This window comes from Rhinolophus sinicus, linkage group LG13 (assembly GCF_036562045.2).
Source record: "Rhinolophus sinicus isolate RSC01 linkage group LG13, ASM3656204v1, whole genome shotgun sequence".
NCBI classification, from domain to species: domain Eukaryota; kingdom Metazoa; phylum Chordata; class Mammalia; order Chiroptera; family Rhinolophidae; genus Rhinolophus; species Rhinolophus sinicus.
In genome coordinates this window covers 33,608,491-33,624,062 of record NC_133762.1, presented here as the reverse complement: position 1 = coordinate 33,624,062, position 15,572 = coordinate 33,608,491, and the positions used below count along the sequence as shown (strand labels likewise).

The window sequence follows — 15,572 nt, the reverse complement described above, 5'->3', positions numbered from 1 at the left end:
TTGCTCGAGTCCCTTTTTGTTTTGTTTTCTGGCGTTTTTCTTTAACTCTAGGAGTGTGTTACAAGTAATGCACCTAATAGCTATTTATGCAATTTTTTAAAGTAGTGTTGGGTGGAGAAGAAGGAGATGATCCAAATTGTAAAAGAAAAATATTCCCTTAAAAGTTAGAAGACAAAGGAAGTGTCAGCGTAATCCCTTCATCGGCAGTATGAATATTGGTGTTACTCTCTCTATGGTTTGAATGAGGAAACTTGCACCTCTAGCTTGCCTTTTTTCAAAGAATAAGCTTGAGCTATTTAGACAAGGACCTTGGTTCCCTGCTTCTCTGCCAGAGAAGAAGGCCTTCGTGTGCATTCCTGGATTTATCCCTGATATTAACTCTGGTTGACCCCATGGGCCTAATTTCATCAGATGGGTGTATTGACAATGATTTAGCAATCTAATATCCTGGAGCAGGGGCAAAGAGGACACTGACAATTATCCCACATTCCTGGTCCATTGGCAGGCACTGCAACTGGCGTCTACACCCTGCTCATCAGGGTTGGTATGGCTGTGGAATCCTGTTTTTGTCTAGTCTCATCTGCATGGACAGACAAAAGGAAGACAGTTCAATGATGGCTTCCTCCCTCTGATCTGGCTGGAGCAAAAGAGGTCTGTAATAGGGGAGGGTGTTGTCTGTCACGTAGACACATGAGCATCCCTGCGGGTTTTAACGCATGCATCAGGACTCCCTTGCGGTCAGCAGGTTATTTGCGGGGTTAGTATTATAATCTGGGCTGTGAGGCCGCCCCGACAACTGGTTCACATCCGGTTGTGAACAACTCTGGCCTACGCCTTGAAGAAATACGTGATTTAAAACCATTTACAGATCTGGATAATTTCCTCTGGGTTATCTTTGACCCTCACAACCGGTAGTGGTTTGAACGCTGTGATTCCCAATTTTCAGGTGAAGAAACTGAAGCTCAGGTGAAGTAGCATATTCGAGGTCACACGGCTGGTAAATGGTGATACAAGCATTTACACACAGGTTTTCAGATTCTAAGTCCAATCCCCTGCTATACGACTGTTTCTTTACAGGGAGTATGGAGGCATGTACCTTGAGAAATGGCAGTAAATGCAATGGGGAATTGAAATCATAAATTTTAACCTCATGAACCAATACAGGTACATGTGGAATTTCAACTCACTGTTCTATGGAACTATTCATAGGCATTCATAAAAACGATTCTGTGTTTGGTTTGGGAAACGATGGATCAAGTACATTTAAATAGGATTCTTTACCGCAGGACTACTCAGACTTGAATGAGGTCATGATCACATTGGTTTTCTCAGAGGAGGGCAGGTAGATGGCCTGTCACAAGCTTACCTGACCACAGAGTCCTCTGTTCCTGGAGCAGGACTCAGTATTCTCTGCGAGTGTTGTTCGTGATGAGAAACGAGAACAAGAGGTGTGTGGAATTCTAAGAAAATGACCCAGTCTTTCAGAATAAGCAAAGCTTTTCTGCCACTCCCCTGGAGAGTATCACTATAGGGCAGAGTTTCTCAAGGTGACATCTGAGAACCACCTGCGCAGAGTCAGCTGGGTCCTTGTTTAAAATGTTGATTGGCCCCACTCCCGGGGGAGGGCGAGGGTGGGTGTGGCCGACTATTTGGTTCAAAAATATTTGTTGCCACTCCCTAGAAGAGAATTATATTTCCTTATCTGTCTAATGTCAGACTTGGCCATTACAGAAGAGGCAGGAAATATTTCAGTATATATCTAAAAGATAAAAGCTCACTTTTCAACATAACCACACTACCCTGGTCGCACCTAAACAACGTTGATAAAAATGTCTCAAGATGATCAAATAAATAATATTTAAGTTCAGTTGGTTCATTTTTTGTTTTTTCCTCCCTGATGATTTGTTTGAATTAGAGATCCATGCAATTTCAAGGTCAACCGAATCAGATGGCAGGGTCAACATTGTTTTGAAAAACTTAAGGAGTCAATTGAAGAAATGGCCTCCCCATATCTGTAGGCAGTTGGGCTGAGAGTATCTATGTTTTACATGGGACTCCAAGTGACTAACAGGAAAACCTAAGGTACAAGATCATGTAAATGAAAAGTTACATGAAAGAAACCCAAGGGTGGGAGGCTACAACATGGAACTGGGAATGAGGCTACAAGCGCATGTCACAGGGACTAATACTGTTACTTTGGGTCAGGCCGCACATTAAAGCTTCTCAGTAGCCAAGGCAGAAAGAGAAACCTGCTCAGACCCACCATTCAGAATGTCTCTTAAGATTAAAGTAAATCCAAGTCTAGGAAGAACAATCCTCGGTACTAAGATCAGGTAAGAATTTCTCACAAGGATCCTCTTATAAAAATGATACTGTTAAGCCTTCTGATAACACAATGACAGATATGCTGGGTGTGCCCAAACGCTGAACTCCTTAAGGACAGTTGTCCAAACCTATGTCCTGTGTGAGCCTGGAATGTGTACCTGACATTGAATGTGTTACGCTAGGTTCCCTGGTGCCACCTAGAAATATGCCCCAGTTTGCCTGGCAGAGTTCCAGTTTATGCCCATGAACACCCTCTTTCGTTCTCAGAAGTATCCCAGTTGAAGCATGCAGTCATTCTGTCTAGAAAGCCCCTGGTCAACCTCAGGAGGCTCCCCCGCCCCGGCCCCCCAACTTGTCCAGTTTCACAGCCGTGTGTGTTCTTCAGGCCAACGTGACAGACGCCCCTGGTAGCTGAGTCTCCTTCCTAGTGGATCTCTCCACACCTCTACCCAAATCCTTGGAGCTAAGTAAACACTTTTGCTTATGCTAATACATGTGTGAACTCGATCCTTTGTGTGCGAGCCAACAAACCATCCAGGTTTACATATGTTACAAGTTGCAGAGGGCTTCTGCACCTTTGACTCAGTGGACAATCCCAGAACAGGACAGTTCAATAAAAGCAATTCTGCAAAGGATAAACTTTTCAGGCTGGGAGAGAGCTCTCTGATCTGGCTTGGTGGAGGAGACCCTAAGGGCAGCTAGGATTTTTCTTAGGAAGCCAAGATTTTTAGTCCGTGACTACAGGGGTAGTGTAATTGACATCTGTTATTTTTGCTTCGTTTATTCAGTTGCCGTCTGATAGTCATCCTCAGATTTCCCTCTGAGGAATCATGCTGTTCCCAACTTGGTCCGTGTGGTTTTGGTGTAGGTGACCTCACCTGGTTTGGGGTGGAGTGTGTGTACATCATATTGGTCGCCCCTTGAACGGATACATAGCCAGATACTTTTACCACCAGTTTGGGGAAAGAGGCTTGATGCTGAGAGGATGTTTGGTTGAATTGACATGGCCATTTAGGTACCACGTGACACCCAGGTCAGTAGCAGGCAGAACAATATGATCAGAAATGAGCCCTGATTATGTTATGTGTCCTGATGTAGCCGTGTCTCATCAGAACTACACTTGGACGTTATGAGCCACTTTTGCTTCAGTGAGAATGAGTTTTCTATCACTTGTTATGTAAAAGCCTTAACTGGTACAGAGATGAAAACTCCGAAATCCTATGCTTCCTAAATATGGCTAAGATAGTGGAACTGGAAATATTTCAGGGCAGAAAGTAACCCTTAAACACTATAGGCACAGAAAAACTTCTACTGTTTCCCTGGAAATAAGACGGGGTCTTATATTCATTTTTGCTCCAAAAGATGCATTAGAGCTTATGTTCATGGGATGTCATCCTGAAAAATCATGCTAGGGCTTATTTTCCAGTTAGGTCTTATTTTTGGGGAAACACGGTATAGTGCACCCATGAAACGATTTTGAGGAGTATCATTTTGGAAAACCTGTTATTCAGAAGTTGCAAAATGTACCTCTATGTGACAAAATGATCAAACAAAATGAATTGGCATTGAACTAAATAAATTCTGGATGCCATCCCAAGAAATAATGGTTTTCATTTTGGAGTTGTTATTTTAGACCATTCTTTCTGAAAATAGTTAATTAGGAAGGATAAGATAGTCTACTTAGACCATTCCTGGGTTGTGACAGTAAAACCACACCGTCAACCTTTAGGCTGTTGCCTAGGCCTTTTCTCCAGTAGACGTCTGTGTAAGAAGCAAAACAACCCACTAGGTTACCGTTGGGCTTTGAGAACTTTCTGGGACAGATAAACTAATTCTCATCTAGGAGAGCTAAGCTTGAATGGTTTTAAATGGTCTGTGTGGTGGAAAAAACAGTGGCCTGGGAATTGGAATGCTTGAGTTCTAGTTTTTAGTTCTGATGCAAAATTAGTTCATTGATTCTGACCAATCCTTTTAAACTCCGTGGGCCTCAGTTGTTTTTTTTTCTTCTATAAAACAGAGTATTTAGACTAGATGTTGATTAACGTCTACTCCGACTTTAATCTACTGTCCCTTTGTAAATAGGAAGCGTTCTTAATATAAGTCATGAATCATTCATAAAACAGAAATAAAAAGTGGCACTTATTTAATTTTCCCTTGTATTCATGTATAAACCCTGTTTTCTATATTTGGGCCTTTACTGAAAATAAGACAAAAATAAACCAAGGATCAATGTTATGAAGAACTGAAGTATAAAGCATGGTGTTCACATATACGAGGTCCGACAAGTTCTCAAACTCATCCTAGAAAACGTGCTCCATACCTCATTGCTGAATATCACTATGGTCACCTTTGAAGTACTTCCCCTTGGGAAGCTATGCACTGATGGCAGTGCCTAGTCTGCCCTTCAAAGCAATTTTGGAACTCTTTTTCTGGAATGGCCATCAGAGCTGTCATTGTATTACCCTTGATGTTCTGAGTGTCATCAAGATATCTTCCTTTCAATATTTCCTTTATGTTTGGGTAAAGAAAGAAGTCATTGGGGGCCAGATCAGGTGAGTAGGGAGGGTGTTCCAATACACTTATTTGTTGACTGGCTCAAAACTCCCTCCCTCACAGACAGTGCCATGTGAGCTGGTGCATTGTCGTGATGCAACAGCCATGAATTGTTGGTGAAAAGTTCAGGTCGTCCAACATTTTTACGCAGCCTTTTCAGCATTTCCAAATAGTAAACTTGGTTAACTGTCCAGTTGGTACAAAGTCATAATGAATAATCCCTCAGATATCAAAGCAACATCGTTGCAATGTGTTCGGGAACTTAATTGTCCAACCTCGTCCATTTCTCAGTAGGCAGCACTGTTAATGGGCTAAGAATCTGAGTGTGACATGTTCCTTGTCCTCAAGGAGCTTCCAGCGTAATAGTAGAGGCAGATTAACTATAGTTAGCTAAGTAAGTGTTGTCACAACCGTGAGCACACAGGTTCTGAGCCTCGAGAGGGGGAATGCTTAAACCAGACTGTAAGTTAAGAGAATTCTTAGAGTTGACCCTTATGAAGATATTTTAAAGGATGGATGGAAAATTCTAGGCAGAGGGATTATCATGTATTGAACATTATTTTCATTATTATGGAAATAAACCAAAGAAGATATTTGGAAAATGAATGCATACATGTGAATTCAGATGTTTTCCCCCCCTGGTGGGTTTGCTCTATTTGCGTTGAGAGTTAATATTGATTGAATGCCTGCTATGTCTTACACTGTTAGGTGCTTTACATGTTATCTCATTTAATACAGCCTTTAAAAATATTAGATGACAGCTAGGAAAATGACCTTTCCACGACTACTGTGTTTCCCCCGAAAATAAGACCTAGCCAGACAATCAGCTCTAATGCGTCTTTTAGAGCAAAAATTAATATAGGACCTGGTATTATCTTACTATAAGACCGGGTCTTAATATAATATAATATTAATACCAGGTCTCATATTGATTTTTGCTCCAAAAGACGATTAGAGCTGATTGTCCGGGCTAGGTCTTATTTTAGGGGAAACATGATATGTCATTTCTTTCAAAGAACGCAGAATTTTCTTCACAGCTCTAAAAATGCAGATTCTGAAGCCTCTCACTTCCTTCCAATTAGTTGCCTACCCATAAAATAGTTCCTCTATTTTAGCTTATTAATCCTCATTAGCTTTCTTTTGGATTAGTGGAAACTTTTTCAAGCTGGTTGACCAGAAGAATCATTGCAGGGGCTTCTTAAAATGCAGGTTCCCTGGCCATGGCCCTGGAGATTCTGACTCAAGATTGGATGGGGGCCTAGTATCTGTATTTTAAATAAGCATTTGAATCATATGAGCAAATTGGAGGAAACACTGGATTTCTTAGCCTAACTGATCTACCCATTTCTAAGTCTCTATTGCAACCCATCACCCCCAATCTCCCCCCCCACCCCCGTTTTTCAGGGTCCTGAAGACTTCCATACCCTTTCCCATTGTTTTGTTTACTGATAATAAATACTGTTTATCGAGCATTTATAACTGTTGCCTCCTTAGACAGAAGTTTCATGAAGGGGCTGAAATGCAGTATCTGGGCACCCAGTAAGTATTTACTGCATCAGCAAACTCACAGGATACTATTATTGTCCTTCCATTTGAAAATATGCAGAGTGAGAGAGAAATAGTAAAGCTGAGATAGCTTGTAACATAATCAGTATTTAGCAGTTAATTGGAATACATTGCATTCCATGCCCATCGCGTGCCAGCAGTCCTTTCCCAAAGCTCGCCCTTCCAGAGGTGTGCGGCCGCCATCCAGGCCACGCCACGCTCATAGGAAGGCCACTAAGAAGGCCACTAAGAACCGCGATCCGCCAGGCCAAAGAGAGCGGAGTAACGCGCCCTTTTCGCCGGTGTGGGTCACGTGGGCCTGGAGGCGGGGCCGGAACGCTCTCGGAAGACGACCGTGGGTCACGTGGAGTAGAGGGGGCGGTGGCCACGGGGGGCGTGGCCATAAAACCGCGTGAAGCGCCGGCTTAGGCTCCTCGTGAGCCACACCCCCTACCCCTCCAGGGCCTTGCTTGCGACGGAGGGGTGGAGCTTTCCTCGTGACCTTTCACCCCAGCATGGCTGCGCCCTTGGGACCAGTGAAGTTCTGGCGACCAGGTAAGGCCCTTGGCGGAACGCTGGGCAGATGCAGCGGCCTGCCTTTGGTCATGGCCCAGCGGCCGGTGTCCTGAGTCCTCCGTACCTGCACGCAGGCCTGACCTCGGCGCGCTAGCTACCGTCGCCAAGGTGCTGCTGGTCGGCTCTGCGGCTCAGGCGCCCACTGTGGTCCCGAGAGGTTCGGGGATCCGCTCCCAACCTAGGTGGAGATTCTCTGTGTGACCTTGTTTGAGTCTCTCAGCCTACCCGGTCCCGGGCCGCGTTTTTTCTCACTCCTGCTGCCTGTGTTGCCCAACCCGCGAGATGGGGAAACGCTAAAGCGCCCACGCGTGTCCTGTTACTGCCCTGGGGCTACAGTGGAACCCGACTGGCAGTGTTGCTCAGGGTTCAGGAGCTCAAGCTAAGGAATCAGACTGCCTGGGTTCGAAGTTTCCGCTCTGTCACATAGTAACAGTGCTTTTCGGGCAGAGTAATAACATTCTGGAGGCTTGAATAACGAGCATGACGCATTGTCTGACGTAGAGGAAGTGCTCATAGAAAGGGAAAGTTTTCTTTTGTTTTAGGGTCGTTCTTTCTACTACGAGTGCCTGCCAGAAAATGAACGCCTTCACATTGGCTGTCACGCGCTTTCAGTCTTGCAGGCTAACAGGATTCTCAGTCTCAAAATGCCTTGCCTGTTTTGTTTTAATTTTCTCAATCACGATTCTATTGAATGTGTACACGTTGAGACCCAGCTAGATGCATTACTTCTCTCCTCCCATCAATTCCTTGTGAAAAACAAAAGTTTTTTTCTCCCCACCACTTGCTTGTCCCCTCACTCCCCCTTTACACTTCTGCAGGTCTGGATGTGCCAAGTATATTGGAGCAAAAATGAAGTGAGACAGAGAAGGCAATACAAGGAAAGCTTTAAAATTTTTTTTAGAGTGCGTCTCTGAAATTCTGACCATGCATATACGTGACGTGGGCGATAAACCCAAACAAGGGATGTGTTATTTTTTTTTAAATCCATAGTTTGTCATTTAACAATATTTTTATGATTCAGCATTTCAAGTTATCAGCCAATTATCCATCCTGACTTTTATTTGCAGCCAAAACTAAGATCCCATTAGATAATGAGATACCCACTATTGTATTTAGTCAGGTGTTTAATAACAGGTCAAAGTGTTAAGTATAATAAAGGCCTGAATGAATTATTTCGGTTAAAGAACATGGGATTACTCTAAGAGTTTTATTCCATTATTTAGTTCATTCATTGAGGATATACTTGTTGAACACCTAACCATGTTGTTGGGAGACAGATGTAGATGACTAGGGCTGTGCTTTGCTCTCTGTCTCTCTCAATTATTCTATGACGTTGGATACCCTTTAGAAGAGATTATAAAATGAGGCAGAAAAAGGTGGTGGTAAGGAAGATGGGCTCTAGAGTCAGACAGTAGAGCCCATCCTTGACTACCACTTACTAACTTGGTGACTTGGCAGAGTCACTTAAGTGCTCAAAGTCTCAATTATCGCATCTGTAAATTGGGCATAACGCCTACCCAAAGGATTGTTTTGAGGATTAAATGAGAATACATGTAAAGCTGTTAGCACTAGACACATATTAACTATTATAATTATATGGAAGTATAGAGGAGAGGGACAGATGGAATGTATTAGAAATACTCCATAAAGTATTTTGAAATACTCCATAAAGACAGTGATATTTTTGAGATGGACACTGAAGCACAGATAAGGTTTTGTTCCATTGAGAGGTAGGTGAATGGAGCTCTAGGCAAAGGATACAGCATGAACAAAAGCAAAGTGGGATGCACACCTCAAGAATGTCCAAAAACACCCAAAATAATTGAGTTGCGTGATGGTGTTAAGTGGTAAGGTATATTTTCGGATGTTGTAGGGGCCAAAGCATTTGGACTTCACTGTTTTTAAGCAGGGGATGATGACATGATCAGGTTTATTTTAGAAAGATAACTCTGGCAGTGCTGTGCAGAATGGTTGGGGGAGGAAATTAGAGTCAGGGACACTTGTAGGAGAAGGTCCTACTAACATTGAGGAGGGATATTGGAAGCCTGAATTTTGGCCTTGGAGCGGAGAGGAGGGACCTTATTGGAGAGACATTTTAGAGGCAGATATAGGAGAAGGTGAAGTTCTGACTCAGATTTCTGGATTGGGTGGCTGTCTAGGTAAGTGGTTCTCAAATTTTGCTGTGTAGTTGAATCACTTGGGAAGCTTTTGAAAATCCTGCTGCTGTCACACCTCATGACAATAAATCAGGAATCTGAAGGGCTAGGCACTGGGCATCAGTCTTTTTTAAAGATTCCCCAGCTAATTCCAGCATCAAAGTTTGGGAACCACTGGTCTAATAGGTAAACTATCTGTCATTAACTGAGGTGAGAATGGGTTTTAGTCCACACTTAGTGGGCTCTTACTTTGTGCTGGTCACTTACTTCGATCATTTTAATTAAACTATCACAATATCGCTGTGATGGCGGTGTCACTCATTTTACAGATAAGGAAACTGAAGTTCAAGGTGTGAAGATGGGTTGTGGGAAATACATGGTGACGATCAGGGAAATGGTTGAGGCTGGATATAAGGCTAGGTGTTGGAATCACCAACGTAGCCTGTAGGCTGGGAGTCACAAGCTCAGGGGCCTTGCAGGCAAGCTAACTAAATGGATCTGCCGGGTGGTAGTAATAGAGTGGGATGAGGACTGTAGTTAACTGGACTGCGCGTACACGGATTGATACCGTGTTTCCCCGAAAAGAAGACCTAGCCGACCATCAGCTGTAACGTGTCTTTTGGAGCAAAAATGAATATAAGACCCGGTCTTATTTTACTATAATATGAGACCGGGTCTTAAATAATATAATATAATATAATATAATATAATATAATATAATATAATATAACACAACATAATACACCGGGTCTTATATTAATTTTTGCTCCAAAAGACTCATTAGAGCTGATTGTCTGGCTGGGTCTTATTTTGGGGGAAACAGGGTAGCAGAGGGCAGGGAGAGACCAAAGGAAAAGGCAGGCACTTCAGATTGGTGGGTGGCAGGTTAATAAGCAAGGGACTTTACATAGGAGGCCTGTCTTGGGCAGCCACAAGACATAGATTGCTGCACCCACCCTCCAAATCTTAAAACTTTATACAGAGGTCTTAACATACAAGGGGGGCCTTACCTGGGTTTAGTCATGCACACAGTCCAAATAATCTCATCATTACACGGCCATGTCCTTGGGCTGCTTCTAGACTGGGGAAGGCGAGTGGAATTCACATTCCGGAACACAGGGAGGTGGGTGAGGAGCCTCTGATTGCCTGGGTCCAGCTTGTGGATCAGACTGGCAGCCTTATCTTCTCGATGACCTTCCCCAACAAGCAGGGTCCCACTTACCTGATTTCTGGAAGACAGCTACGTTCGTAAAAATAAGTGGAGGAGGGATCAGAGATCTACGGCAGTGATTCTAAATGTAGCACTAAGGGGGTTTGTGGACCTCCAGCATTTTGTGTTGTGATAAATTACCTTCTGGTGTATTTTTCAGGAGTGGGTGTTCATAGCCTTCCTTAGATTATTGAGGGGATCTGGGACCCGCCCTCTCCCCCACCCTCCCACCCCAAAATGTAAATGTCAGTCACTGGGCTAAATATTCTTGTCACAGAGTCCCTGTACTTTCTTATAGCATTACAGATTCTGAGTTCAGAAGACCTGTGAGGTGATAATTTTGCGTAATTCCCTGTAGCACCCCCAACAGAAGGCTGTGCCGCATATGTTTGAACTTCTAGGAGGGTTATTATTGATTCACAAAGTACCATACCCTCACGCTCAACAGCTCTAACTTTTAGGAATGTCTTCCTTATATTGAGTTGAATTCTGAACCCTGTGCTATTTACTTATTACTCTTCTGTCCTAGAGCGACACAAACTAAGCAGCGTGGAAAATTACGAAACCTGATTATAAACATTGAACCCGTGCTCCTCCTAAAGCATTTTCCTTTCCAGGCTAAAAATCCACGGTACCTTGCATAGTTTTTCGTGATGGGACAAAGCTTCCCTGTTCTTCACCATTCTGAGCCCCAGGTTGTCATTGTTCTTACCAGGAAGCTGTTGTGTATCTGTGGTTTCGTCTGCTCAGCACAGTGGTTTCTTGGAACAGCACTGCCTATCCAATTGTTCCAATTCGGTGGTCCAAGTGGGGGCTGCCGTTTATTACATCCCACTCCACTGGCCATGGTTGATTGGATCTGGCTGGGCTTTGGACCTAAGCTGGGAGGGAAAGAGCCTCCCCCGCCCCCCAAAAAGACAGTACACACCTGGGACTCCCTGTCGCCCTGACTGGGTCTTTAATTTTCCCCATAGCACTTACTGCCGCTTCATGCACCAAGTTACCTTCTGTGGGGAGGAAGACTAGAAGAAGCAAGCAAGCTGCACGAGGGTAGGGCCTGCGTCTGCAGTGTTCATGCTGTAGCTCTTGCACTTCCATCCCTGGTGCGTGCGTGAATGAATGACTGGTGGGGGACTTGTGAGCCTGAGCTCTGGCATTGTCGGCAGCCTTGATTCCAGCTCCTGTAGAGAAGCCAGCCTAGGGGACCGAAAGCAACTATGTCGAGAGGCATAGAGATGAGAGAAGGAGAAAGCCAGGCAGCGTTTGAGTCCCTGGTTCCAGTTGTCTCGGAACCTTCCTGCCATGAGTAATAGGAGTCATCCTTTGCCCCAGCTAATTCCCACTGGGTTTCTGTCACTTTGATGAAGTGTTCAGCGATAATAACGACATGGAGGCCAGAACTAAAAACATTGTCCTCTGTAAAGTACAGTTGTGTGTGGCCAATTTGGAGCCCAGTGGGACTGGCATCTCCTTTGTTCCTGACACTGGAGTGATGCTTTTAGAGACGATTTTTGTATTCTCATAGATACTTTTCTAGATGCTTTCCTGAAGTTAAAACTTAGTATCTCTTAGTAGTTGGAGATCAGATGCGTTGCTTCTGTTCTGTATCTTCATCTTTGAATTTGTAACTAATGTGCATTTTTTCTGTTCATTGTGTAAGAGAATCTGAAAAAGTTTTTTTCTGTTACAGGTACAGAGGGACCAGGCGTCAGCATCTCTGAAGAGAGACAAAGTCTAGCTGAAAACTCTGCAACAACCGTTGTTTACAATCCTTATGCTGCCCTTTCTATAGAGCAGCAGAGACAGAAGCTGCCAGTGTTCAAGGTACATTGAAAAAGCATGTTCAGTCTCTCGGCCTGAAGCAGTCTGCCATAGCTTTATACTTGGCACTGAAGCGAATAGCGTCCTCTTACTCTTAGTGGTTCTTTAGAACACAAAGAGCTCAGAGATGACCTTATCTGAAGGGATTAACTTTTCAAAATATACGTGTTAGTTAACAGAAATCTTCAAAGCCCTTCAGATTTTTTTTTTAATAGTAGTCTGTTGTATTGGACCATCAGGAAACACTAGAAACATGCTCCTTCTGTGAGATCATGATTTTTTTTTTATTTTTAAGGAGGGCACAGCTCACACTGGCCCATGTGGGGATCGAACCCGCAACCTTGGTGTTACTAGCACCACCCTCTAACCAACTGAGCTAACCGGCCCCCCAGAGTCCTTAAGATTTTTTTCAGTTAGATCTTATTATTGAAAACTGAAAGAAGTAGAATAACATTCTTCCCCCTCCCCCCCTTTGCTTTCAATTATGGACAAGTTCAGACATAAAGAAAAGTAGAGAAAAGAGCACAGTGAATTTCTATGCATCCAGCTTCAACAAATTACCAACATACGGCTAAGTTTCGCTTTCTTTTTAAAGGCATATTTCTCTGAACAAGATTAACTGGGAATAGGAGGTGGTTTCTGTTTGGGAGGTTAACTCCCAGCGAGATAGTGACGTGATTTTGGTGTGCTTGTTATGTACCATGTGCATATCCAGACACTTAATTCCATTACCCTCATGAAATGGATGCATCTCTTGGCATCTCACAAGAGACCGAAGTGTAAACTAGAATTCAGAATATGCTTGTTTACAGTGAGCCGTAGTTTTCTAGTACAGATGGACCCAGTCCTTGGACACACGTTCTCCCTGTTGCCAAGTCCACATGGGAAGCCAAATTGTAATGAGGAAGTGGGCCCAGAGCCAGAGGTGATTTACAGGTAGCTGAAGAATATTTATTTCATACACGTATAACCTCTGATGAAGGGTGATGCCTCTGGAATGACCCGAGTAGGTGGAGCCACTAGCATGTTACTCTCTTCTAAGTTCTTGTATTTAAGGAGCCCCTTTGTCTGGGTTGTGCTAATAATCCCTGTTCTATGAACATATTCTTTCTCCAAGTGGATATAAAATGGAATCCTTCCTAATTTAGCCATCCCACCTTGATTAGAGTTTTATGTGGCCCCAAACATTTTAGTCACTCGTGTTCCGCCAGCCTCTGGGTTTCTTTCCAGGTGATTAACCTCATCCATTATGTGTGAATGCAAACCAGTTTGACCCTCAGGAGATAAGATTATAGGTTCACTGTTGTGGGACATAATTGGAGTTGTGATGAAGTGTTTGGAGTTCAGGGTTCAAACCTAAGCTTTGTCATTTGTGTGCTGTGTGACCTGGCTTCACCATCTAAGCTTCTGTTTTCCTATTTATAATATGGGGCTAATAGTACCTCCCTCGTTGGATTGTTGAGGACCAGATGAGGTAATCCACGTAGAGCATTTTAGTAAGATCCCAACATGTAGTAAACGTTCAAACACAAGGATAATTATTGTTTACCATGTGTTTAATTTTGGTCTTTTCCTGACTGATCCTTATCTTCCAGCTGTACTTATAAAATATAATAAGTGAAACAACAAATAGAAAAAGTAAGCAGGAAGTTAACATACACTGATGAAATTAAGATGGTAAGAAGAAGGGTATAAGTTACTGATAAAAAGCAAAGCGAAGGTTAAGCATATTTAAGATCTCATAAGATGTTAAAGATAAATCTAGAAGACGAAAAGAATAAGAAGTTGGCCGGCCCAGTGGCTCAGGCGGTTAGAGCTCCGTGCTCCTAACTCCGAAGGCTGCCGGTTCGATGCCCACATGGGCCAGTGGGCTCTCAACCACAAGGTTGCCAGTTCAATTCCTCGAGTCCCGCAAGGGATGGTGGGCTCTGCCCCCTACAACTGAGATTGAACACGGCACCTTGAGCTGAGCTGCCTCCCGGATGGCTCAGTTGTTGGTTGGAGCATGTCCTCTCAACCACAAGGTTGCCAGTTCGACTCCTGTAAGGGATGGTGGGCTGTGCCCCCTGCAACTAGCAACAGCAACTGGACCTGGAGCTGAGCTGCGCCCTCCACAACTGAAAGAACAACAACTTGAAGCTGAACAGAACCCTCCACAACTAAGATTGAAAGGACAACAACTTGACTTGGAGAAAAAGTCCTGAAAGTGCACACTGTTCTCCAATAAAGTCCTGTTCCCCTTCCCCAATAAAATATTAAAAAAAAAAAAAAAAAAAAGAATAAGAAGTTACCCATTCACCACCCCTTCTCCTGTTAAAACTAAAAGTTAAAGTAGCTTTAAAAACAAGTTGAAACTAAAGCATCAGTAAACCTAAAGCTCACCCCTTTTCCCAGTGCCATTACAAGTTGGCTTTCCCCTTGACTGCCTTTGTAGGCTGGGCACTGGGCCCTGGGCACTGCTATGCAAGGTTGTCCTTTTACTGCCTCAAACTCAGCCTCTTTGAAACTCAATCTTGTTCTCCTCACCAGTTCTCCTTGATTTCCCTGCCTCTGCTTGTCAGTGGTACTGTCATTTTCCCAGTCTCCAAACTGGAAATCGTTTTGTCATCTCTCTCTCCAGTATCATACACTGGACTTTCCCCACTTGCAATGCTTCGTATTTAACACAAGAAGTATGAATTATTGCCTTCAGTTTCTTCATACTCAGATCAACCTCGTATGCTGCTGCCCAGTTTCCTCAAAACCCTTACAGCAGATGCTGCTTCTCAGCTAAAGTCCAGATTCTCGCTCTGCATTCAAGGCCTTTCACAACGCAGCCCTAATTACACCTCTCGTCACTCATTTCCAGGCCCCACCTGGAGTTTTTCGTGGGCTTTTTATAGCACCTCTTTAATAGAATTTATATAGTTTGCTTATTTCCAACTTTGTTCTTTGCTTATGTTATTTCCCTTTCTTGGAATTCCTTGTCTAGCTATTTGTACTCAACTTGTCTGTCAAGTTTTCCTTGAATCTACCCACTCGTCTGTCCGTCCGTCCATCCATCCATCCATCCGTACATCCATCCATCCATCCATCCATCCCACCCATCCAGTGGATGGATCTACCATTTACAAAATACCTGCAAAGAACTCAAACTTTTTCCCTTTCCTTACCCAAGAAGAAGAAAGCACAAAGTGTAAGCAACTGACAAAAAAGCATCTAGACTATTTATTCATTAGGCCCTCTGCAGCCAAATCTCCTTTGGGTGCTTGTAGAAATGCAAATTCCTGGGCCCCACCCTAGCCCTACTGAATCAGAAACCCTTAGGGTAGGACTGGGAATCTTCATTTTTAAACAAATATAAGAGATTTTCACACTAAGATTTGAGAAGTACAGATTTAGACCCC

General features: G+C 43.5%; 1 protein-coding gene and 1 non-coding gene across 2 annotated transcripts in view; one reads left to right on the top strand and one right to left on the bottom strand.

Annotated features, from left to right (window-relative positions):
* The first annotated feature begins 6,828 nt into the window (after positions 1-6,828).
* Positions 6,829-15,572, top strand: part of DHX35 (DEAH-box helicase 35) — a 70,017-nt gene continuing 61,273 nt past the window's right edge. Inside the window, exons 1-2 of the mRNA XM_019749108.2 lie at positions 6,829-6,978; positions 12,056-12,189. Coding sequence (XP_019604667.1) covers positions 6,939-6,978; positions 12,056-12,189 — 174 coding nt within the window. The 5' untranslated portion in view covers positions 6,829-6,938. The remainder of the gene's footprint in view (positions 6,979-12,055; positions 12,190-15,572) is intronic.
* Positions 12,499-12,572, bottom strand: TRNAT-AGU (transfer RNA threonine (anticodon AGU)). Its single transcript has one exon. It is a non-coding gene; the product is annotated as a tRNA-Thr (tRNA).